Source organism: Grampus griseus, assembly GCF_964374135.1.
Source record: "Grampus griseus genome assembly, chromosome: 2".
NCBI lineage: Eukaryota > Metazoa > Chordata > Mammalia > Artiodactyla > Delphinidae > Grampus > Grampus griseus.
Genome location: NC_139018.1, coordinates 144,794,499 through 144,818,523, shown reverse-complemented (window position 1 = coordinate 144,818,523; position 24,025 = coordinate 144,794,499). Strand labels below are relative to the sequence as shown.

Sequence of the window (24,025 nt, the reverse complement as noted above, 5' to 3'; positions counted from 1 at the left end):
GAGTGCCGCGTGCCTCTCGCTGCTGGGGCCAGCCTGGTGGTGGGTGGGAGAGGCGGGGCACACGGGCCATACCTTGTCTCACAAAGGTCTGGCTGGTGTCCAGGAGGATTTCACAGCCTTCAATGATCATGCGCTCAATGGCCAGGTTTTTCCGGATGTTCTCTGTCTCACTCACTTCGTCGTGCATTATCCTGTGGGGACAGGAAACGACAATCAGAGACAGGCTACCCTCACCTCCCAGGGTGCAGGGAATGCTGGGTCTCTGGCTAGACCTCGGAAGAAAGCCTGGATTCTCACGGGGAACCTGTTGTCATGAAAGGGGAGAGAGCGCCGCATCTCTTGAGTGCCCGCTGTGTGTGTGCACTTTACAGGCGTGATCTCATTTTACCCTCTGACAGCCCAAGGAGGCTGAGAAGCAGGTCTGTCTGATTTTAAAAAGGCTGAACCGGGGACTTCCCTGGTGGCGCAGTGGTTAAGACTCCACGCTCCCAAGGCAGAGGGTCCCGGGTTCAATCCCTAGTTGGGAAACTAGATCCCACATGCGTGCTGCAGCTAATACCCAACCAAATAAATAAATAAATAAAATAAAAACTTTTAAAAAATTGGCACGTGATTACCAATAATGATTGTGAAGCTGAAATAAACTTAAAAAAAAAAGTCTGGGGCTTCCCTGGTGGCGCAGTGGTTGAGGGTCCGCCTGCCAATGCAGGGGGACACGGGTTCGTGCTCCGGTCCGGGAAGATCCCCCATGCCGTGGAGCGGCTGGGCCCATGAGCCATGGCCATTGAGCCTGCGCGCCCGGAGCCTGTGCTCCGCAACGGGAGAGGCCACAACAGTGAGAGGCCCGCGTACCGCAAAAAAAAAAAAAAAAAAAAAAAAAAGTCTGAACCACATGGAAGAGAGACAGCAGAACTGGAGGAAGATAGGAGTAGAGGGGACAACCTTTGTTCATTACCCTGCCCCTCATCCCACTATTGGCCTTATTTCCATCCAAAGTACGAACCAAGCTCATTCCTGCCTCGGGGCAATTAGTACTTGCTGTTTCTTCCCCCTACACACTCTTTAAAGGGTTGTTTCCTTAATGTTTGGGTTCTGGAATGGCTTATTTTCGGAGCACCTGGCAATCCAGCTGGCTCAGGGGAAGACTGACTTCAGTTTACTTCTATAGGCTCTGGCACGACCGGGAAGTAAGCAGGACACAGCTTGCCCCTTCATCTGAGAATACAGACAACTTTTTGTCCTTGTTCTGACTGCTGCAACACCTCTCCTCTCCAGGAGGTGGCACTGTTTAACTGTTTTTGTTTTTGTTTTTGTTTTAAAGAGCGTTGGTGGGAAAAGGTAGGTGTGAACTGCCAACTTTGCTAAGACCCTGGATGGGTCTCCAGGAGTCTTAGGAAAGTTGTGAATCTTTTTTTTTTTTTTTTGGAGAGGGTCTGGAAAAAGTACCCCAGCTACTCTAAGGAAAGCACAAAGCCTCCTATTTGTCTGCTGATGCATGAAATTCCACAATTAAGACCACTAAGAGAGCTGATTAATGTGTGTGTGGCTTACAGAGTTCTCTCACAGTCATTATCCAGTTTAAACCCTCCAACAATGAGAGATGACACTGGTGGAGCTGGAGCTGTGATTACTGGAATCAACACGATGCTGAACAAATTACTCAATCCTTCTAATCCTTACTTTCCCCATCTGTAGACTGTTGGGGTGAGGATGGAAAATAATGCATTTCATGGGCTGACCTCATGCCTGGCACATGACAGGGGCTGGAATAAAGGGTGGTGATCATTGCCATTATCAGGGCTGCAAAAATGGTATTGTTAAAAAAACATAGGTGGTATACTGTAACTCGTTATTTCTTCTGGGTATCAGACTGGGGCATCGAGATGCGGTCTCTGCTTAGGAGCCACGGCTCTCCACCCACATGCCCCTCCTCCCACCCAGGCCCCAGCGATGCTCTTCTCAGAAGCCCAGGCCTTAGCCTTCTTCTGGAAAAGACATGGGACAGGGAGGCACCTTTCAGGGCATCTGCAGTTCCACGGATAGGGATTCATTTTTGGAAGTAGTCCAAGGCAATCAGGACCCTCTCTCTTGATGAGGGTGGGGACTTTGCTGAGGCTAGATTTGCTAAAATAGAAGGGGGTGATTCCAAAGTAGCAAAACTAGTTTTGCCGTTAGACATGGATAAACTTCAGCTGCTCAGGGTCAGTGGCCCCAGGCTGGGATTTGTGCTGGAGGGGCCGCCACTGCACACGCGGCCGGGGGTGCTGGGCGGGGCTCCAGGAAGGCAGCCCGGGGTTCCGGGGCCTGAGGCTCCTGGGGGAACCGGAAGTGAGGACCTGGGTTATCAGTGAGCCCAGGAGTTAGGGGCTCCGGAGACAAAGTGGGACAAAGGCCAGTCCCGAGGGGAGAGGGGTGCAGGGTTCTGAGCACTGCCAGGGAGGGCTTGGTTGCTGGCTTCCTGTCAGGGCTGGAGTTTTCCTCAGGGCCCAGGGGAGGGCGCCAGGAGGAAGAAAGGGCCCTTGTCACGTGATGGGAAAACCCTTTTCTGTGCCGCTCGGGCTGGGTTCAGGGCCAGGTGCAGGTGATCAGGGGGACAAAAGAAAAGCAGGCTGTACACCCAGGACCCGGGGTGGGGGAGGGGAGGGGATTGGGGTGCTGCCTGCACACCTGCCTGCACTGGGACAGGGCATCCCGCGGTGTCGAGGAACTCACAGCCTCATGGGGGTCCCAAGTCTTCTGCTTGGGGAAGAGTAAGCAGGATCTGGCTCCCTGGGGTATGAGAGAACTGGGGTCTACGCCCTGTGATGGTTTTGTTTGTCTGCAGTCACGCCCTGATTACATCTCCTCCCTAATCCTGCGCTCTGGGGCCTGTGCCCTGCCCTGGTCCTCCCTCTGTCCAGCCGGGAGCCATGGCCTCACCGGCTGCCACTCGTTGGACCTGGGCAGCCTTTTAGGGCTCTGAATGGCCGCAGGGCCCCGGGCAGGGCTGAGGGCTGAACCCCACACCCTGCAGACCCATCCTCCTTTGCAGCTCCTGGCCTCCTCTCTCTGACCACAAGGCCCCTCCTTACCTCTTGGCCTGCACCGGTGGAGGCCCCAGGCTCAGCCCTTGGTTCATACCTCATTCCCACCTAAACTCACTCCCTTGGTGATCTCACCAGCCTTGTGACTCTAAATACCATCTCCAAGCTGATGATCTGGTATATCTTGGCTCCCTGAACTCCAGACTCAAACACCGACTCCCTTTTTGTCATTTCCACCGCTGTTGGCCATCTCAGGTCCAACACACTCCCAAGTAAAACTCCAACGCGGCGAGGAAGACGCCCGCCTCCAAACCTGCCCCTCTGGCGCCTTCTCCATCTTGCACAATGGCAATGCATCCTTCTGGCTGCTCGGCAGAAAACTCTGGAATCACCCTCGACTCTCATTTTCTCTCTCTCTCCTCACCTCTCATCCATCAGAAACTCTTGGAGGTTCCACCTTCAGAAAACTCCAGAGTCCTCACCTCCACGGCCACCCCCTGGTGTGGCCGTGTCCCCTGTTGCCTGGACTGTGGCAGTGCCTCCCTCCAGTCCTTTAGCTCCTGCCCGTGCAGCGAGGAATTCCTTGGGCTTCGGGGAGTGAGGGAGGACAGGGGAGGGCCTTGACTAGGGGGGGCTGCGGCCTCTGACGGTGGCCCAACCATGGCCTGTCCCCCGACGGACACTGCCTGCTGCTGAACGGAGCCTGGGGCACATGAAAGCCCGACACCCAGGACCCCTGGGGCTCCTAAAGCCACCGGTTTTGACACATGGACACTGGAGAACCGAGGAAATGGGCAGAGAGTGCCTGCGAGTCCTGGGCAGATCCCTGACCTGGGAGATGGGCCCACTAAGTGCCCAGGGCCCTTCCTCGGACCCCATCTGTACGAGGGACAGCGTACATCGCATCCTGTCTCACTGGGTGCCCACCTGGGCTGGAGCTGTAAACCCCTCAGACTGCTCCTGGGGACCCGGCTTCCAGGTGGGACAAGCTGTGGGTGCCCCCACCTCGGAATCCTAACCGGAGCACGAGCTTTTCCCATCTGGGGCTCGGCAAACCCCGGGTGGGGGCACCCTCAGCCTGGGCCTGCCCACCGGCTGGGACCCCCGCGGGGCTCACCTGGACAGCTCCTCCAGTTTGGACTTGGCGTAGTCCAGGCTGTTGCGCTCCACGTGCTCGTGAGGGGTGTGGGCCAGGAGCTCGTGCAGCGTCAGGATGTACCTGGGGATCTGCAGTGGGGAGAGGCGGGGACAGGGCCAGAGGGCCAGAGAGACAGAGGCAGGGAGAGAGAGACAGCGATGAAGCAAGAGAGACGGAGAGACAGAGCAGGGTAGACAGATGGGGGGGTGGGGGGGCAGAGAAGGGGGCTCTCAGCTCCGAGGACCCCCATGAGCGGGGCTGAGGAAGGACACCCACTGCACTTCTGATCCCAGACTCTCTCAACTTGGAGGCTCTTCCAGGGTCTTGTCTGGGACGAGAGCCCAGAGCTTGAGGTTCTGCCCCGCAGAAGGCAGGACCTGGAGATGGACTCAGGACCAGGAGCTGCCCCTCACTTCCTGCACAGCCTCCCCCAGCCAGGGTCGGCGGAGGGTCCTAACCCCGTTCGTTCTCCAGGCCACCGGAGGTTTGCACGGCCGTGGCCCTCGGCACTCCGCGCCCCGGCCCCCAGTCGGCCGCAGCCCTCCCGCGCATGCGCCCTGGCAGGCGGGGCGGGCACACCTGGAACATGGGGTAGGTGAGGAAGGTCTCCAGCGTCCTCTCCTCGCAGTCGGGCTTGGCCTCGTAGTGCTTCAGCAGCTTGTCGAAGTCGCGGTTCTGCTTGCAGTGCGCCAGGATCTGCAGGCTGTACTGGTGGTTGCGGACGAACTCCTGGTAGATGTTGAGCATGGGCAGCAGGATGTCGAACAGGTCGGCTGGAAGGAGGCGGGACTCAGCGGGCAGCGGGGGCGCCCTCGGCTCCCCCAGCCCCACCCGGGGAGGTCGGGGCGCGGCTCAAAGCCCCACCGGAGTCGTCGGAGATGACTCTGGCACCACTGCCCTCTCCTAGGCCAGACAGGGTGGCCCCAGGCATTGAGACCACAGCAGATTCACAGGTTTTTGAGGTTTTTCTGTCTAGTCTGACACCTGTGTACCGGAGGTCAGAGAAAGGAGGTATAGAGGGTGCTGCGGTGTGTCCCCCGGAACCCCTGGTGGACCCAGGCACTTGCTCCCCAGCTGCCACCAGTGCGGGTGGCTCTCAGCTGGGTTCGCCCTTGCTGGGAACTGCTCTCAGCTGAAGGAAGCTGCCTTGCACAAGCTGGAGCCCAATGACAGGTCCAGGTCGGGGGGTGAAGGCCGGCCCCTGCCTCGATGGGGGACGTCCCTGAAGGGCCACCTCAGTTCCCGAGCTTCCCTGGGGCTGGCTGAGACCCCTGTTGCAAATGCTTTGTAGTCCGCTCCCCCCAGTGCCCTGGCTCTGCCAGGCTGTTATGCTGAGGGGTCCCCAGGGGCCCCCCTCCCAGAGTGTCCCACCTGTGACTGTGACCTGTCAGAGTCAGGAGCTGGCCTGGAACCAGGCTTTCCAACTCCCCCATTCCAGCGCTTTCCACCCCATGATATGCTTTCCTGAGTCTCTGTCCCTTCACCTGTTGTCCCCTTTGTCCCTCTGTCCCTGTCTTTCCAGACCTCCCCAGCTCTGCAGCCCCTGGCTCAGTGAGGTGGACCCCCTGCTCAACCCTCCGTCTGTCTCAACCTCCTGGGTATCTAACATCCTGTCCTTCTAGCTCCCCAAAGCCCAAACCTGCCTTTCAACACTTGATGGGATGGGATGGACCCTCTAAAACCTCTGCTTAGTAACCCCATTAAAAAGAAAGACAATGCAACTAGAAATGATCATACAAAGTGAAGGAAGTCAGAAAGAGGAGACAAATACCATATGATATCACTTATATGTGGAATCTAAAACACGACACAAAGGAACTTATCTACGAAACAGAAACAGACTCACAGACATAGAGAACAGAATTCTGGTTGCCAAGGGGGAGGGGAGGTGGGGGAGGGATGAAGGGGAGGTTGGGGTCAGCAGATGTAAGCTTTTGTATATAGAACGGATAAACAACAAGGTCCTACTGTATAGCACAGAGAACTATATTCAGTATCCTATGATAAACCGTAATGGAAAAGAATATTAAAAAAAAGAATGTATATGTATGTATAACTGAATCACTTTGCTATACAGCAGAAATTAACACAACATTGTAAATCAACCATACTTCAATAAAATTAAATTAAAAAAAAAGAAAGACAAGCTTTCCTTGGAACAAACTCTAAGTGGGAGCTCTTACGTAGGGCATCCAACTACCCAGTGGACAACCTCTTTAGCTGTATGACTACAGAAAGTGCAGCCTGTGTCTTTCTAGGGCTGCTTCTTATTTTGACCTTGGAGAAAAACAAAATGGTGCCACTGCCCCTGGAAGTCTCCTGGCCCGTGGGCAGAGGAGCCTTTTCAGCCTCAGCTGTCCTTTCACCTCCCTGAGCCTGTTCTCTCGACCCCAGAGTGGAAGTGACACCAACACTCACCTTTTCCCATTGAATTAAGTGAAAGGAAGATGGTACCCAGTGTGGGAGGGGTGGGATGTGGGACGCACTCCTGTACATTGCTCCCAGGAGTGAGGGCTTGGAGAGCAAGGTGACGACGTGTACACGGCGGGGAGTCCATCCCCATTGTTTCAGTAATTCTACTTCTGGGCACCTGTCTCAGGGGAATGCTCTCTAACATGGAGACAACTTCACACGCAGGGATGATTATTTTTAGTAGCAAAAGGTAGAACAACTTTAAGAGTCGACGAAGGGAGATGGCTACACAGATGGTGGCAGACTCACGGGGCACTGGAACATTATACAGCCATCAAAAAGCATACTTTCAGCTTGAGAAAACACTTATGCAATTATGTTAAGTAAAAAAAAAAGAAAAACCCACAGCAAGATTCAAATTCTATATTCAGTATGTTTGCAATTATGTAAAATGGAAAAAAAAAAAAACAACCCCAAGATCTATGCATAGGAAAAAAAATTGGAAGGAAACACACCGGAGTGTTTACAGTAGTTATCTTTGGGAAGCAGAAACGTTGATATTTTTAAATGTTTCCTACTTTTCTGGATTCTCAGATTTTCTCAGATGGGTACCTATATATTATTTTTAAAAGGGAAAAGCAGATAAGAAACTAAAAATATATCACTTCCTCCTAGAAATGTAGCTTTTGCCAACTTCTCTTTCCTCTTCTGCTCCCTCTGAGGGATTCTGTGAGTTTTTAAGGGGCCGCTCTGTTACATTCGGGAAGGACAAAAGTACCACCAGCCAGGAGGTGTGGCCCCTGCACAGGGACTTCTCAGGTGGGGATGGGGGCGGAGGGGCAGGAGACCTCTGCCAGGGCTGCTACTCACCGAGGACCAGAGTGGGCCAGCTGGAGATGCGGGCCTTCAGGCCTTGGTAAAAGATCTGGTGCAAAAACATGATGGTCTCGCTGGAAGAGAAAGCACAGGGTAAGCTCCGGCCAGGAGTTCCTCTCCTTCCAGGTGTCCCCTCCCCCAAAGTTCAGTAGAGCTGAGGGGCACCAGGGGAGAGGGCAGGGGCTGTCACTGCCTGTGGGACTATAGCAGCAAACCTTCTCAGGTGAGACCCCACGAGAAACCTCATCAGTGGGATGGACCCTACAGTCTACGGGGCCTAACGCAAAACAAACACGCCGGCCCCTGGTTAACCAATGATTAGGAATTTCAGGATGGTGACAGCAGAGCCTCAAATTAAGCACGGTTTTTCTAAGCATGCAGTCAAATGCCCGTGAAGCTGGCCGAGGAGGGGGCACTCCGGCTGCTGGCTTCCCTGGCCCCCTCAAGTCCCCACTGGCTCTGTCATTGGGTGCTGTCCCCTCTCCCAGGAGTTCGTGTCCTGAAGGCAAACCCCCATCCTGGGGTCTCACACTCTCAGGACAAGGGCAGGGAGTGGAAGGCGCTGGGTGGGCGCAGAGACGCCCCTGAGCTGTGAGACACAGGAAGCCAATGGGGGCCTGGGACCTCATGTTCACGGTGGGCCTGGGAGGCACGGGGCTCCCTGACCCCAGAGGAGTTTGAAACGCCCTGAGCACCCCACTCTGCAGAGAAAACAGGGTGGGTGGGGAGAAAAAGGGTGTGAAAAAGAAAAGAAGGGAGGGCTGCAAGAGAGAAAGGGGTGAGGGAGGTGAGAGGTGGTGGTGCGGAGAGAGAACAGAACACGGCACCTACGGCTGAAGAGCAGAGCCTATAACCCCATCACACCCGCAGGATGTGCAGAAGGGCTGGAACCGGTAGGGCCTTTAACAAGTATCTAAGTAGCAGAAACACTCCCGAGTTCTCATTCCTGAGAGTGGCTCCTCTCATTACTGTGAATTAACTGTCATCTCCCTAAAGTCCCAAAAGAACAGGCCCCCCGAGGTGTGGTGACACCGTGATTTCTGGACTAGGGGCCCTGCCTGATGGCTGAAGTCATTTGCAGTTTTCAGGTAACAAGTCTGTGACAGATTCACCCTTGACGGGGCTGGTTTCTTCCTGTCTGTGGCCCCTGAACTAGTTACTGAATAGATAAACAGGTACTGTACCAATGTGAAGAACTTTAGTCGCCCACACGGGAAGACCCTTAGAAAACTTCAAAAGAGACCCGTCCAGGGGTGCGTGAAAGTGCACAGAAGGGAGAACGTGGGCCCTGATGCGGGGCAGGGTGGAGGTAGGAGGACTTTCAGGGGCTCCTGGGGAGCTGAGAGGCTCCGGATGCCCCCGAGCACCGGCCACAGCAAGACTCAGGGCCCCGTTCCCGGGCAGCTCCCACAGACGGCTGCAGGATGCACTGTGCAGGGTTCACGGCATGGACTTGTAGGGTAGCACGTTAGGAACATCATAAGCTGGGACTATAAAAATATAACAGATGAAACCTCCGTTTTTAAAGTGCTATAAACTGTGAGGATTTCACTTGTCCTCCTACTACGCAGAAACGACCACTGTTACCTATCTGATAAGAAAAAAAGAATCTCATTTTGATTCGATTTGCTTTACAAAATCATTGTGAGTGGGTTGGTTGAACATTTCTCCTTTGTACTGGCCATTTGAATTGCTTCTTTGGGGAACTGCCAAGTCATGTCCATTTACTAGTTTCACTTTTATTAATTTAAAATAACTCTCCATATTAAGTGTATAATCTTAACATATACATTGCAGATATTTTTTTGCTCAGCTACTTGCCCAACTATTTGTGTTTGGTGTTTTTGGAAGGTTTTCCATTTTGCCCTGTGAGATTTTCTTTCTGTGTTTTTGCTTCAGGCATCATGTCTTTTCCCACTCTTAGACTGCATGCACACTCACCTATATTTTATTTTACTCTTTCATTTTTACACATAAATACTTACCTAGAGTTTACTTTGGTGTAGGATGTGAGTCAGGGATATAAACGTTAATCTTTCTTTCAGTTTGTAGCCAATTGCCCCATTTTATTTATCAGATACTGCAGCTGCTTCCACTGCTTTGCTAAGCTGCCTTTTTTGTTACTAAATTCTCATACATGCGTTAGTCTGTTTCTGGACTCTGTATTTTATTTTGATGGACTACTGGCCTGTTCTGGCAATAGTCTCACGCTGTTTTCATTACTTTTAATATATTTATGGGCCTATAATACATTTTAATTAATGTAGGAAATGTTTCTTTCATTGTTTTTTTCAGAACATTATTATCTATTTACATGCATTTTACTCCTTCAGTTGAACATTAAAATCACTCTGCTAGGCTGCACTTCGATTGGAATTATATTGAGTGTATAGCATGATTTGGCTGAAATGACGTCTTTACGACATGGAATCTTGCCATATAGAATACTGGCCCACTTTCTGTTTCTGTACAGCCTGTAAGCTTAGAAGGACTTTTTATAATTTTAAACAGTTGAAAAAAAATCCAAAGAATATTTTACGATAAGTAAAAATTAGATGAAATTCACACTTTAGTGTCCATAAGTCAAGGTTTATTGGAACACAGCAACACCCATTCATTTAGGATTGCCTAAGACCACCTAGTTTTGACAGAGACCCTCTGGCCCACAAGGCCTAAAATATTTACTATCTGACCCTTGACAGAAGAAGTTTGCTGATCCCTAGTCTATGTGAATGTTGTCCCTGAGTTGTGCAGTGCACAGCCGGGGCAACTATATTCTATGGCCCCGCACACTTATAGTCCAGCAGGGAATCTATGCACAGAAGAAATCATTATTTAAGTGCAATGAATGCTACAAAAGGGGCAGCACGGGGGCCCTGGAAGCACACAACAAGGGAACATAAGCCAGCGGTGACAAGGGGCACGGGGGTGGTCAGGGACATCCAAGGAAAGACATGAAAAAAAGAGTAGGAGACAGCTGTCATAAGGAAAATAGGAATGACAGTAGGGTGGGAAGAATTCTAGGGAGAGGAAGTGACTTGTCTGCTTTGGGAAGTGCTCATTTTGCCTGGTTCCCTTCTTGAGCCCAGAAAGGAGTGTGACTTGCCCAAGGCTGGTCCTAGGTACACAGGGCTTGGCCCGTGGAGGGCAGAACCAGGCCTCTTTACTCCAGCCTCACCCTGTGCCTGTCCCTCCTCACTCCCCGGGCCATGCAGACAAGACGAATCGATGGCAGCACACGCCCCCACTGAGCCTCATCATTCTTCTCCACCCAGGACTCCAGGCAACCTCTGCCAATCAGTCAGAGCGGGCATCAAGATAGGAACCATCTGTCCCCCAGGCGGGATGCCGCTCATCACGGGGCAGTGCCTGTGGTTCCCAGCACACGTTGCTGGCTGGGCATGGTTTTTATTAAAGGGAAATAGCCCAAGAGTATATGCTCATTGTTTCAGTTAAACATAACCTGGTGCACACGTTTCCTTCAAAGATTCCCCCCGCAGCATTCAGGAAGCACACAATTAACCCCCTCCCCAGCTCTGCAGCGTCCTCCGTGAATCTGCCAACCTGGAGAGAGGCCTCTCTCTTCTCAAGGACTTCTTTTAAAGAACGCCAGCAAATGAAATCACCAAATTGGCATCAGGTGTCTAATGTGACTGTACGTTTCAGCCTAAATGCAAATCCAAGGGAAAGCTATATGCAGAAATGCCTTCTAGTGAGTGGGCTGGCAGCCTCCGCCCTTGACCTGTGACACATACAGACTCTGTGCTGTGGTCCGAGGCAGGGAGACCTGGACGGTTCATGTCCCGGATCCGGCCTCCACAGCACCTACACGGTAAGAGGGAAGGCTGGGCTCACGTACAATCGAAAGTTCTCGACAGTGCAGGCGTGGGCAGGAGTACGTGCTGAGACCTGGGCTGTGATGAGCAGGCATGGGGGTAAGGAGGATGGGGGTCGGTGAAGATTCCAGCCCATTATTTAACAGGGCAGCAGGGGGGAAGCACAGGCCTTCACATAAAACAGAACTGGGTTGAAATCACAGCCCACCCGAACCCTGAGCACACCCCGTCACCTCTCTGATCTCTGGTACCGGCCTCATGGGGCGTCTCTGAGGATTGGAAATTACGTAGGCCAAGTGCTTACAGAGAGCCTGGCACCAAGCAGGCCCCATAAAACACCGTCTTAACGTGGTGAGTGTAGTCCGAAACATTCAGTCACGCAAAGTGCTGTGCAGGGTTGCTATACAGTTAATGAAAAAAAAATTTCAGCCGTTCTTTGTGTTCACAAAAAGCACAGAGGTTAAGACAGTGAAGCTTATGCTCTTATGTACCCAGTGGATCATATAGTGAGGGGTGAATGATTAGAAGGCAGTAATTTTCTAGCTCTTCCTGCCCCACCCTGGGCCCCGGGGGAAGGAAAGAATTCTGACCTGCTCCCGATTGAGAACAGGGGCCAGGGGGTGGAGAGAAGCCAGTCACCTCAGATTGGCATCCATTGGTAGGATCATTGGTTCTTCTTACTTAATATTGTAAGAAAATACGGTAAAACATATTTGATTAATTTTCAATGTTGAACCAATCTTGCATTCCTGGGATAAATTCCACTTGGTCATGATGTATTATCCTTTTCATATATTTCTGGATTCGATTTTATAATATTTTGCATCTATGATCACGAGCAATAGGGGTCTGTAGTGTTCTTTCCCCATAATGTCTTTTTCTGATTTCGGTATTAGAGTCATGCTGGCCTCACAGAATGAGTTGAGAAGTGCTCCCTCCACATTAGATTTGAATTCAGTTTCTCACAGGGTGCATCATAGTGAAGCTTTCTTGTTGTAATAATGTCTAGCTCTTATGAGCACTTGGGCTATGCTGGGCTCTGTACTAGATGCTTTACGTGAGCTCTCATCTGATTCTCCAACACCTACAAGAGGCAGGTCCCATTCCCTGGTCAGTGTTTCCGAGGACCGCTAGAGTCCATATTCTGGAGGCCTTAAAGATTGATCAGGCTGGGGCTATTTTGACCAGGATCAATGAGACTGCTAAGATGGGAAACAGTCAACCTTGGGCACATTGTGGAAAAGGAGAAACAGGGCTTGCAGGGGCTTAGAAGGACACCAGCAAAAGAGGGGACTTTCTTCCCTCCTGTTTATTCTGTTAAAGGCATCTGATCTGATCCATGCAGTGACTAACAGACAAAAATATAAAACCACGTTGTGATTTTCTTCAAACAACTTTTGAACACATTCTGTGAGTTGGTCTGAATACTCTTAACCAAAGATTACAGGCGAAAAGAATTCCATTGAATGCAGTGTAACACAATGATGCAAAGATTAAATAAATACAAAAGGGCACCTTTATCTCTTAGTGGTTATGATACACGGTCACCAAAAGTTTGCAACTGTGGCCTAAAATGCAAGGAAAGCACAAACAACCTAGAACTATTACAATGCTTGCTGAAGTATTTCTCAGGCAGGTCCGTGGCCGAGCCTCCAATACAGGCAGTCCCCTGCGGTTACCTCAAGCCTCTCATTTCCGTGTGCTCTGGGACCTGCAGCAGCAGTTGCCCCTACAGACTTGCTGGAAATGCAATCCCTATGCTCTACTCCAGACCTACAGACTGAGAAGCTCGGGGTGAGGCCCAGCGTTCACGCTCGAGAAGCTGTGACTCCAGCTGAGCTGTCTGGAGTTTATTCAGGAAGAAACAGCCAAATTCCAGGTCATTGAGTTTAAAAGACCCAACTGTAGTTTCTGGAGAAAATCTTACCTGACTTCACAAAACAATAATACCTATTTTCTTTGTTTTAATAAAGAAATCAAAGCATTTATTTACTCTCTAAAAACTGTGTTTGAAATGTATATTAAAAAGCAACCTTGGGCTTCCCTGCTGGCGCAGTGGTTGAGAGTCCGCCTGCCGATGCAGGGGACACGGGTTCGTGCCCTGGTCCGGGAAGATCCCACATGCCGCGGAGCGGCTGGGCCCGTGGGCCATGGCCGCTGAGCCTGCGCGTCTGGAGCCTGTGCTCCGCAACGGGAGAGGCCACAACAGTGAGAGGCCCGCGTACCGCAAAAAAAAAAAAAAAAAAAAAGCAACCTTGTAAGGCCCAGTGATTCAGTTTCTAGAAGGTCTAATGAGGCTGAAAGCCACTCCCCTCCCCCTGCTCCTCACCTCCACCATGTCCCCATACTCCGACACCTCATCCACATCCATGGTGTCAGCATCCCAATGTCCCTGTCCTTGTCCTTCTCCCAGTGACTTTCAGCATCTCCGGCTCAACCTCTCAGAATCAGACCCACGTCCACTGCCTCTACCCCATCTCCTTCCGGGTGTCCCACAGGTCCCTAAACCCGTCACAGCACACTGGCAGGTAAAGGGGAAGAGCAGGGCACAGGGGAGGTGACCCTGGGTCCCAAACACCTCTGCAGAGGGCGTGGATGAGGGCCAGCTGCAATTAGTGAAATGACTGGAATGATGGATACTTTAAAAGAAATGCAGCTGAATGAACAACCTGGAGCACACAGTGATTTACTTTAATTCCTGATCGAGAATCATTTGTAACTAGCACTCTGTTGATAGGTTTTCATATTTGTTGCTTTTACCTAGTTTACCCAATTTTCATGCCTACCAAAAAGCTCATTTAAACCATTTCCTAAGACTTTTAAAAAGAGGTTGACAGCAGAAGGGCAGCCATCAGCTCAGCCTTGCTTTCGTAAGATATGTGGGTAGTGTGATACACAGCCCCACGCTAAGGGGACTCAGGATTCTAAAACTTTAGCCCTGGCTTCTAGATCGTTACGACGGTGATATGAAGGTAGAAGAGTGGAACCCATGTGGTTTTCTGTAGCTTGATTTATAACTTGTAAACATTTAAACCAGGGTTTCTCAACCTTGGCACGATTAGTTTTGGTGGAAGAATTCTCTGCTGTGGGAGACTGCTCTGCGCACGGTAGGATGTTCAGCAGCTTCCCTGACTTCTACCCACCAGATGCCAGTTGCAAACCCTCCCCTGCAGCCCCGCCAAGTTTCGACAATCAAAAATGTCTCCCGTATATACACTAATATGTATACAATGGATAACTCATAAAAACCTGCTGTATAAAAAAGTAAATAAAATAAAATTCAAAAAAAAATTTGCCTCCCAGGGATTGATCCTTCTGAAGCAAAAAATAAATTAAAAAAAAAACATGTCTCCCAGCATTGCCCCAGTTGAACCGCTAGTTTAGACATACACTACGTGGGCCTCTGTCTGTATTCCCGCCTGCAGTAGCTGGGGCACTGGCTTCTCGTCATGGGACCTCGGGCAGCTTCCTTCCTCTCTGGGTCTCAGTTTCCTCCTCTGCATTTGGTGGGGACTAGTCAAGGGCTCGTGTCCAAGTTCAGCGCCGGCTAGGCTCCCTCTTCCCGCCCCAGCCAAGGGCTCCGGGAGGGGGCGCTGAGCTTCAGGGTGCTCACCTGTTCAGGAAGATGCTGCTGACGTCGTCGTGCGTGATGGGAGGCTTCTTGGAGCTGGCGGCCATCCGCAGGGGGCGCAGGAAGTTGTTGACAAGGATGTGCAGCTGCTGCACGTACTCGGCCTCGGCCTCCAGCATGCTGAACACTACCTGGTTCCTCTTCCGCATGCTGTCGGCGTGCGGCGACCGGATGTAGTCCTGGATGATGGTCTTCCACTTGCGCCGGCACAGCCAGCCCCGCAGGAAGCTCTGCACCTGGGCGCCGAGACCAGCGGGAGGGTCTCCCGTTAGCCTCAGCTGCTCTGGTCCTTCCAGGCTGTGAGCGCCCCAAGGGCAGGGGCCAAGGCCCTGCTGTCCCCCACGCCGGGCACGTAGGGAAAAGAGCTGAGGCAAAAGATCAGGCCTGGTGCTTCTGCCTGCGTGGTGCTGGGCAAGCCCTCTGGTTCCTCTAAGCCCGTTTCCCATCTGTGCCACGGGGCTAATGAGATGACGGCTGGACTCAAAGTGAGGTCCCTGCACGGGAGCATCAGCATCTCCCCAGAACTTGTTCGAAATGCAAACCCCCAGGTCCTGCCCCGGCCCTCTGCATTTAAACCACATCCCCCAGGTTGCTTTGGCAACATCCTCCGAAGGAGGAAAAGTGTGGCCCTGAGTCCCCATCACGGGAGGGGGCTTGAGCACAGAGGGTTGCCAGGCTGTGCTGGGCATGGCTCACACCTCTTCTTGCCTAATGACTGGCCTGAAAGCCCAGAAGTTTCAATGAAAGCTCGTCTGGATAGAGGGCGATTATCAAATTCAGTGCGGCAAATTAGTTAATCTCATGCTTGGGCCTCATCGGCGCCCGCCTGGAGCCTCTCCTCTACCTCCGCGGGGAAATGAACACAGACACTTGACTTGCCCAACTTGGAGTCGGGCTGCTTGGCCTGGCCTCGTTCTGGCAAGAACTTGGGAAGGGCCTCAATTCACAGACACAGAGAACTGTTTTAAGATATGCACGCTTCCCACCAAGGCACCATGCAGCTCCCCACCATCCCTGCTGCTGAGCTGTGTGCAAGCTCAGGGGCTGCACAGGGAGGGCCCCAGGGCCCCAGGAGCAAGGGTGCTGGGCGGTGCTGGGGTGGGGGCACCTGGAGATCCAGGGGCCACCTGCCAAGGCACTCATCAAAATATTATCGGCTGCAAAGGGCACTGGCCATGCACAGCAGATGCAACCATCCGGGTGCAGACCTTTGGCCAGGGACGTCTGCCCTGGGGAGGAGAGGCCTGGCCTCAGCATGACAGATCTCCTTGAAGAGAGAAACCTCTTCCGGATAAAGGAGGGCCTTGCTCTGAGGCCCCAGGAGGGTGAAAACAAAAGGAGGGAGGTGCATTTCAAGTGGTACTTAAAAAAATGTTCCAACCAGAATGGCTTTGCAAAACGGGCCGGGAAGCCCAGTGGGGCCATGGCAGAGAAGGCAGGCCAGTGCATCCCTGCCTGGGCGGGACTTGGCTCAGACCCCAGGTGACACTGGTGGCAAATCCCAGTGTCCATGGGGGCCTGGCAGGTCCTATAGATCCTGAAGCCGGCTGGGTGGGCACTAATGGGAGAGCACCTGGCCTAGGGCCAGCAGTCACCATGTGCAGGAGGTGGGCCCGGGCTGTGAGACCTTCTGCTTTTCCAAGAGATCGTGTGTCCCAGTGACCAAGGATGTGGGCTCTGGAGCTTGGTGGCCAAGGTTTAAATGTCACTCTGCAAATACTTAGCTGTGTGACCTGGGGAAGTCACTTTGCCTTTCTGTGCCTCAGCAACCCCACATGTGAAACGCAGATAATAATAAAACCTCAGAGGGCTTTTAGTTAGGAACAGATTAATCTGCATAAATCTCCTAGAATAGTGTCTGGCACATGGAAAGTGCGTAATGAATGTTAGCTCTTCCTATTTTTGAGAAACCAGAAATACATATTTTTATGTGAAATGTTTAGCTTTTAAAGCACTGGCAACAAATTAAAAAGGGAAAAAAGAAACACCGTGTGGGCTAAGAACCCCAAACATGCTGGTAGGCTGAACTTGGCCTGTGGGATGCCAGTTTGCAGTTTTCTGGTCTGGATGGCGCTGGTGTCCTTTTACGCTCTCAACAAGGAGGATTTTCTGGTTTCGTGTGTTTTTCTTACGGTGAGTCAGGCTCCCCTGCTTCAAGTCTGGCAAGCTGCACACACAGACCATACTCTTCCTCTCCACATGCCCCTCCATGGGGTGGCCTATGGTGCTGGTCATTCTCTCTGCCACCGGGCAGCTTTCTCATACCTTCTGAGATGTTCCTCCTAGCCTCTAATAGTGTAAAACCAGTGGGGCCAGCTAAGGGGTGTCACAGAGGCCGGCTCCCATGCTGACGTCTGCCGGGGATGAAAGGAGGAGGTGTTTGCAGGACAGTAGCTGGGGGGAGGGCGGGCATGCAGGGCTGTGACAGTGGACGTGTGGCCTGGGGTCTCATTGAGGCTGCCCAGGGTTGTGAGGAAAGCTCTCGGCTGTGAGTCTCACAGCCTGGGTTCCTGCCCTGGCTCTATCTACTCTTTCATCTCTTGAGCCTTAGTTCTCCTATCTGTCAAATGGGCTGAACCACCCTACCTCACAGAGACAACCAGAAAACATGGCTCGACGAGGTGCTGGTCTGGGGCGAGGGGCTGTTGATTCTGCCTTTGGAGCGGAGGTGGGAGTGGCACGCCCGGGAGCAGTGGGACAGTAGGTGGACACTGCAGACCCTGGGCTGTGCCAGGGGGCTCTCTAAAAGAGGACCAAGGCAGATTTGCCAGCCCCGAGAGATGGTACAGACCTTCTTGATTTTCTTGATGTCACTGTCTTCGTCGTTGGGTGTGACAGTCTGGGTGGACTGGATGCGCTCATTGTCCTTGAGCAGGGATGCGATCTGCAATGGAAACACAGGTCAGCTGCAGGGGCCGAGCGGCACCAGCTGGTGGAAGCCCCACCCCTCCGGCTGCCACCAGGCGTGGTGTGGTGAGTGAGCGCCCTGCCACGTGCTCCCCAAGGACCAGTGGTACTGCAGCTCATGTCCTTTGCTCTGTGGGAGGTTTCGAGCCAGAAGTCGGTGAGTGAGCACCGGACTGGGACCCTGTCCACCCGGGTCCAGGGCAGCTGGGCTCTGACTCCGAGTGACCCTGGGCGAGGTACTCTCTGGGCTGCAGGCAACCCATCTGTAATCTAGGAGCTTTGGTCCAAATCTGTGATTCTCTTCCTTATTCCCTAAACCATCAGTCCCTTTACTTTCGAATTTTTACTGTGGTAAAATATATATAACATAAAATTTACCATTTTAACCAATTTTAAGTGCATAGTTCAGTGGCGTCAAGTACATTCACATTGTTGTGCAACCGTCACCACCATCCGTCTCCAGAACTTTCTCAACTCCCCGAGCTCTGTACTCATTAAACAATAATGAGTTTAATGAGTTTAATAATGAGTTTAATGACTTCTCTGGCGGTCCGTTGGTGAAGGCTCTGCGCTTCCACTGCAGGGGGTGTGGGTCTGATCCCTGGTCAGGGAACTAAGATCCCGCATGCCACACAGTGCAGCCTAAACAAAACAAAACACACTGACTCCCCATCCCTCCTCCCTCAGCCCCTGGCACCCGCCCTTCTACTTTCTGTCTCTATGAATTTGACTCCTCTAGGGACCTCGCCTAAGTGGAATCAGACAGTATTTGTCTTTCTGTGGCTGGCTTATTTCACCAGCATAACATCCTCAAGGTTCACCCATGTCACAGCATGTGTCAGACTTTCCTTCTTTTTTAAGGCTGAGTAACATCCATTGTATGTACAGACCCCATGTTGCCGTCCATTCATCCATCAGTGGGCACTTGGGTAGTCCCATTATTTTTTTCAAACAAAACCATCCTGGAGCCCCAGCAGGACTTCAGATGAAAGCGCTGCTGGCTTGGCTGTCCTGTCCTGGGACAGCCCTGAAGCACTTCTCTGACTTGGAGCCCTCTTTGGAGCACAACCTGGAAACTGCTGGCCTAGAAAAATGGAAGAGCCCTGGAAACGAACGTTTGAGCTGATCTAAGAATCTCCATTTGCCAGATCTCGGGATCAGAGAGGTCGGCCCAGCTGCAAGAATAAGACCAACGGGGTGGTGACCGGGAGAAGGGGTGCCTTTAGCCATACTGTGGCTGGAGCCTCTGGCACTGCTCAGGTGGACGGGCCTGTGGTGTAGCCCCTGGGTGGGTTCCTTCCTGCCACCCCCGAGTCCGCAAGTCTCTGCTGGGGGTCCTCCACAAGGCTCCCACGGCCTGCGGACTTTCCCGGGAAAATGCAGGCAATGCCTATGTATTCCATCGCGGCTGTGAGCTCTGTGGGCGAAGGACCACCCCGTTTCATTCATTCCTGGGCTCCCGGTCCTTAGCATTCGGCTGGCACTCAACGTATATTTGTTGGCTACGTAAGTAAGTAAGTTAAAGAAGGATCAGAGCAGGGACCCCCCTGGCTGGGAGTCCAGTGGTTGGGACTCCACGCTTCCATTTCAGGGGGCACGAGTTCCCTCCCTGGTCAGGGAACTAAGATCCCACGTGCCGCATAGCTCGGCAAAAAAATAAATAAATAAAAAATAATAAAAGAGGTTTCATTAAAAAAATTTTTTCCCAAAAGGATCAGAAAAGCAGCAGCAACAAAAACTTCAACCACAGGAAAACACTGCAGTCATCAAGCCCCACACGTCTAAAGATAGCAGCTCAGGGGAATCCACAAACACTGCCACAAAGCCAGAGCCCCTCGATCCTCTTCAGAGCACGTGGCTTTGTCCCCTCAAGGCCACTTGCTGAAGTGCAGAATGAATGGGCTCTCACAATTGAGCGAATTGAGCACTTTGAAAGCAAGATGGAAGAGTTACCCACTCTCCACTTGCGGGTTGCTAAAATTACCCTGGCCTGTGCTTGGAGAGCGGCTGAAAATATCTGAGAAATATTCAGCACCGACATGGGCTTTTCTTTTTTCTCTCCCCCCCACCTTTTCTCTCCATTCTCTGGGAACATCTGCACATTAAAATAAAGGCTGATTCTTTGATCTGTATTCTAAAGGCCTAAGGAACGTGCGCGCGCGCGCACACACACACACACACACACACACACACAGGCAGGCTACTGGAGAGCTCAGAGATGCAAGGATGCCCAGTCAATGCCCACCTTTGGTCTGATGTTGTCACCTCCTTGCCAGTCTGCTTTCTTTGCCAGTTTTGAGATTTGCACACGGAAACCTTTTTTTTCTTTTGGATGGCAGTGTGTGTGTGTGTGTGTGTGTGTGTGTGTGTGTGTGTGTGTGTGGTCTGTATTTAAAACTGGCGCTTGTCTCAGAGAGAGGCATTCCAGGACATCTACTCAGCAGGGACCAGGGCAAAAAATAGATGCAATTAGGTCAGGTACTATGCTACGTGCACAGGCAGTGCCAGCAGCCTTGGAGTCTTTGTTTAAGGATCAGGCTTGGTGGGCAAAGCTCTAGAGGGTTGTGAGCCTGGGGACCCTGCAGAAGTCTTGGGCTACAGCCCATCCCTGCCAGGAGCCAGTGTCAGGTGAGCTCACGGAGGCAGCCTTTCTCTTACCCTGGCAGGTCTCTTCTGGAGATGGATTTGACTTGGACCCTGGTTTGCTTGCTGGATGTTCAGGGTCTGCTCAGCTGACCCCTGTCAATGAAGGCCATACAGAGTGGGGACTTTGGCTCACACCCAACTTGCCAGCTAGAGTCCAGCTCCAGCTGTCTGACCTGGCTCAAAGCCTGGTGTCTCCGCTGGCCCCCGCCCACTGGCCACCCATGGTCTGGCCCCCTTGACCCATCAGAGGAAAACCCTGCTTGCCACACCCCTTTGAGGCATAGCGCCTGGGCTTCTGCCCCATCCTACTCCCCCCTCTGGAGACAGTGTCTTTCATCCAGAATGCATTTCGTCAGTGCAGTCATTGATAGTGGAATTAATCCAGGTTCTTTCCTTTTTGTTAGCCTCCAAGGTTTTACTAACGATCTCCGTAGCTCTTGCTTTTCCTGCAGGTCTCTGTAGCTCTTGCCATGCAGCTCAGTTCTTTCTCCCTCCTTCTTGATCTCTTCTGGTCTCCTCCAAGCCCAGTGGGTGCCCATCTCTGTCTGCCTTTGTGCCAACACCGCCACCAGATCCAGATGCAGTCTTTGGGTTGGGTACTGGTGAGACACTGTCTACCTTTGTGCCAACACCGCCAGCGGATCCTGATGCAGTCTTTGGGTTGGGTACTGGTGAGACACTGTCTGCCTTTGTGCCAACACCGCCAGCGGGTCCTGATGCAGTCTTTGGGTTGGGTACTGGTGAGACACTGTCTACCTTTGTGCCAACACCGCCAGCGGATCCTGATGCAGGCTTTGGGTTGGGTACTGGTGAGACACAGCTCGCCACTGGGTAAGGTGGATGAGTCAGATCCCTTCCCGGGAGTATCTTCCAGCCTGAGAAGGGGGTCAGACCCCCAGAGAGGCAATTTATAATCGGACGAGGAGAGGCCAGAAGCGAGGTATGTACCTACTGCAATGGGAAGGTCTCACCATGAAAGCGGCAAGGGCTACCTGGAAGGAGTTTTGAAGGACAAAGAGTCCAACAGGTGGGCTACAGGATGGAGGGAATTTGAGAGGGGGTGTGTGAACAAAGGCACAGGTATGACAGGGTGTTGTGTGCCAGGGCGGCGGGGGTGAGGATGGCAAGGGGGAGATGGGAAGCGGGACTCAAGGCATGCAGGGTGGGCCCTGGAGAGGGGGCCTGGGGAGGGGCTGCATGGGAGGGGTCACGGCCGTCCTTTCTTACTTCTCCCAGAGTAGTCCCCTCACTGACCTAGTTTATGAAGTGGGGTACCATGTTGAAGTTTGTTTGCAAAACCAATCCCATGGCTAAATTTTTTTTTCAATGTTTTTAGTTCTTTTATTTATTTATTTATTTATTTAATTTCTTTTTGGCTGTGTTGGGTCTTTGCTGCTGCATGTGGGCTTTCTCTAATTGTGGCTAGCGGGGGCTACTCTTTTTTGCAGTGTGCGGGCTTCTCATCGCGGTGGCTTCTCTCGTTGCGGAGCACAGGCTCTAGAGCGCAGGTTCAGTAGTTGTGGCACACAGACTTAGCTGCTCCACGACATGTGGGATCTTCCCAGACCAGGGCTCGAACCCGTGTCCCCTGCATCGGCAGGCGGATTCTTAACCCCTGCGCCACCAGGGAAGCCCTAAATTTTTATTTAAACCCTGAACTAAAGATCTTTTCCATTTCTTCCAGTGTCAGCCGCCCAGGATCCTGAGTGCTTCCAAGCCAATAAAATATTACGACTACCTCTAAACTCCTATTTTGCCCTTTAGGGCCTGTCTTCACTCTCCAAATTTACTTCCCATCATAAATGGGAGGAAAACAGCTATTAAAACAATGAAATGGGGGAATTCCCTGGCGGTCCAGCGGTTAGGACTCCGCGTTTCCACTGCAGGGGTCGCTGGTTCCGTCCCTGGCCGGGGAACTAAGATCCCGCAAGCCGCATAAAGCGGCCAAAAAAACCCCAACCAACCAACCAACAAAACAATGAAATGGTCCAAACTGAGCATTCTAGAGGTGGGGGGGGGGATTCTTCTCAGAGGTAGACATTCCCTTTGTTTTAGATGGTCGTTAGAGCCTCTGGGTTGTGAAAGATGAAGCCTAACGGGGCTGTTTAGATGGGAGAAAAGAGACTAAGACAGAGGTGGATAGTTACGCCTGGTAACGCTTTCTGCAGACTTTTGTTTGGATGTGCTCTCCTGTCACTTCCAGGGCTAGGGGTGGGGGCTACAGGGTTGGGAGTAGAAACAGGGCTGGATTCCTGGATGTGTGACCCGTACAGGGCTCCAGGCTTAGAAGGGACCAATGCTTGCTTTAAAGCTCTGCTGCCGCTGCTTTGAGATTCTTAAGGGCCCTGCATTTTTATTTTGCACCAGGTCCTGCACATTAGGAAAAAAGATGTAGACAATGGGGTATCGGTAAATGCTTCATGACCAGCTCTCTGAAAGAAAACCTCTGACTGGTAGCACCTGCCAGTTTCCATGGTGTGGGCATTCCTACCTCAGCCCATTTGAAGCTACCAAAGGTTGAATAACTAGCTTGCAAAATTCTTGAAAACGTAACAATTGGTTCTTGCAAAGGTGATAGACAGCTGTTGCTGTCTTGAAATTCTTAAGAATCTTCTCTTTGAATTTGCGTTTTATGAGTGAGTCTGATGGGACCATGGGGCACACCCCAGGGGCTTGGAGCCTCAGCTCATGCGTGTTCCTGTCTCCCTGCCTATTCCTTATACCCCGGCATCCTGGGACCCAGGCCTCTGCAACCCTCTGTCTGGGTGACAACGGGTCAAGTCAGCCCAGCAGACACATCTCACTGTCCGCCTCCACCCTCTGCAGGGCCTGGTGTAGGTACAGAGAAGGTGGGTCCTGTGCATACCTGTGGTGTCACAGGGCAGGGCGAGGAGACAACTGTGCTGCCCGGGCTGATACTGCCTGGGGCATTAAGTGGGTCCCTTGCCCACCTGAATCTAGGTACTGAGTGTATCATGGCACAGAGGTTAGGGGGGTTGGCGGTTGAAGTCGTCGGTGGCCTGCCCACGATGGGCGGAGGCCGTGGCGAGTGGGAAGGGGAGACTGACTTCCCCCACCCTGGCCGGGGCCTTGCATTTTCACCTTGCATCGGGCCCTGCAAAGTATGCAGCTAACTCCGATTGCAGGGATCTGTGTTTTCATATGCCCCTCCTCGGCTCAGAGTCGCAGACCTTGTGTGAGGGAGCCAGATGGTTCTGAGCGCGCTGGTGAAGTGAGGGGGTGAGAGGCGATCAGATCACTGCGTGGCGGCGTGCACAGCTGGGAAGGCGTGTCTAAGGGCTGACAGCCAGCGCTTCCCATGCTTTAATGTATTGGGTTGGCCGAAGAGTTTGTTCGGGATTTTCCGCCGATGTTATGGAAAAACCTGAACGAACTCTTTGGCCAACCCATAAATGAGAATCTCCCGGGATGTGGTTAAAGTGCAGGTTCTGATTTGGGAGATCTGGGTGGGGCCCTAGGTTCTGCATTTCTAATGGGCTGCTGTTTCATGGACCACACTTTGAGTGGTGAAGTTCTGGAAGGCTTAACCTAGCAA

General features: G+C 52.2%; 1 protein-coding gene across 4 annotated transcripts in view; it reads right to left on the bottom strand.

The window, feature by feature from the left end:
• Window positions 1-24,025, bottom strand: part of RASGRF1 (Ras protein specific guanine nucleotide releasing factor 1) — a gene marked incomplete at both ends in the record, with an annotated part of 103,349 nt that overhangs the window by 52,389 nt on the left and 26,935 nt on the right. For all 4 annotated transcript variants that reach the window (XM_082647360.1, XM_082647362.1, XM_082647363.1 and 1 more), the window contains 6 exons: window positions 73-191; window positions 4,141-4,250; window positions 4,741-4,934; window positions 7,444-7,523; window positions 14,899-15,152; window positions 17,708-17,800. In XM_082647360.1, coding sequence (XP_082503486.1) covers window positions 73-191; window positions 4,141-4,250; window positions 4,741-4,934; window positions 7,444-7,523; window positions 14,899-15,152; window positions 17,708-17,800 — 850 coding nt within the window. The remainder of the gene's footprint in view (window positions 1-72; window positions 192-4,140; window positions 4,251-4,740; window positions 4,935-7,443; window positions 7,524-14,898; window positions 15,153-17,707; window positions 17,801-24,025) is intronic.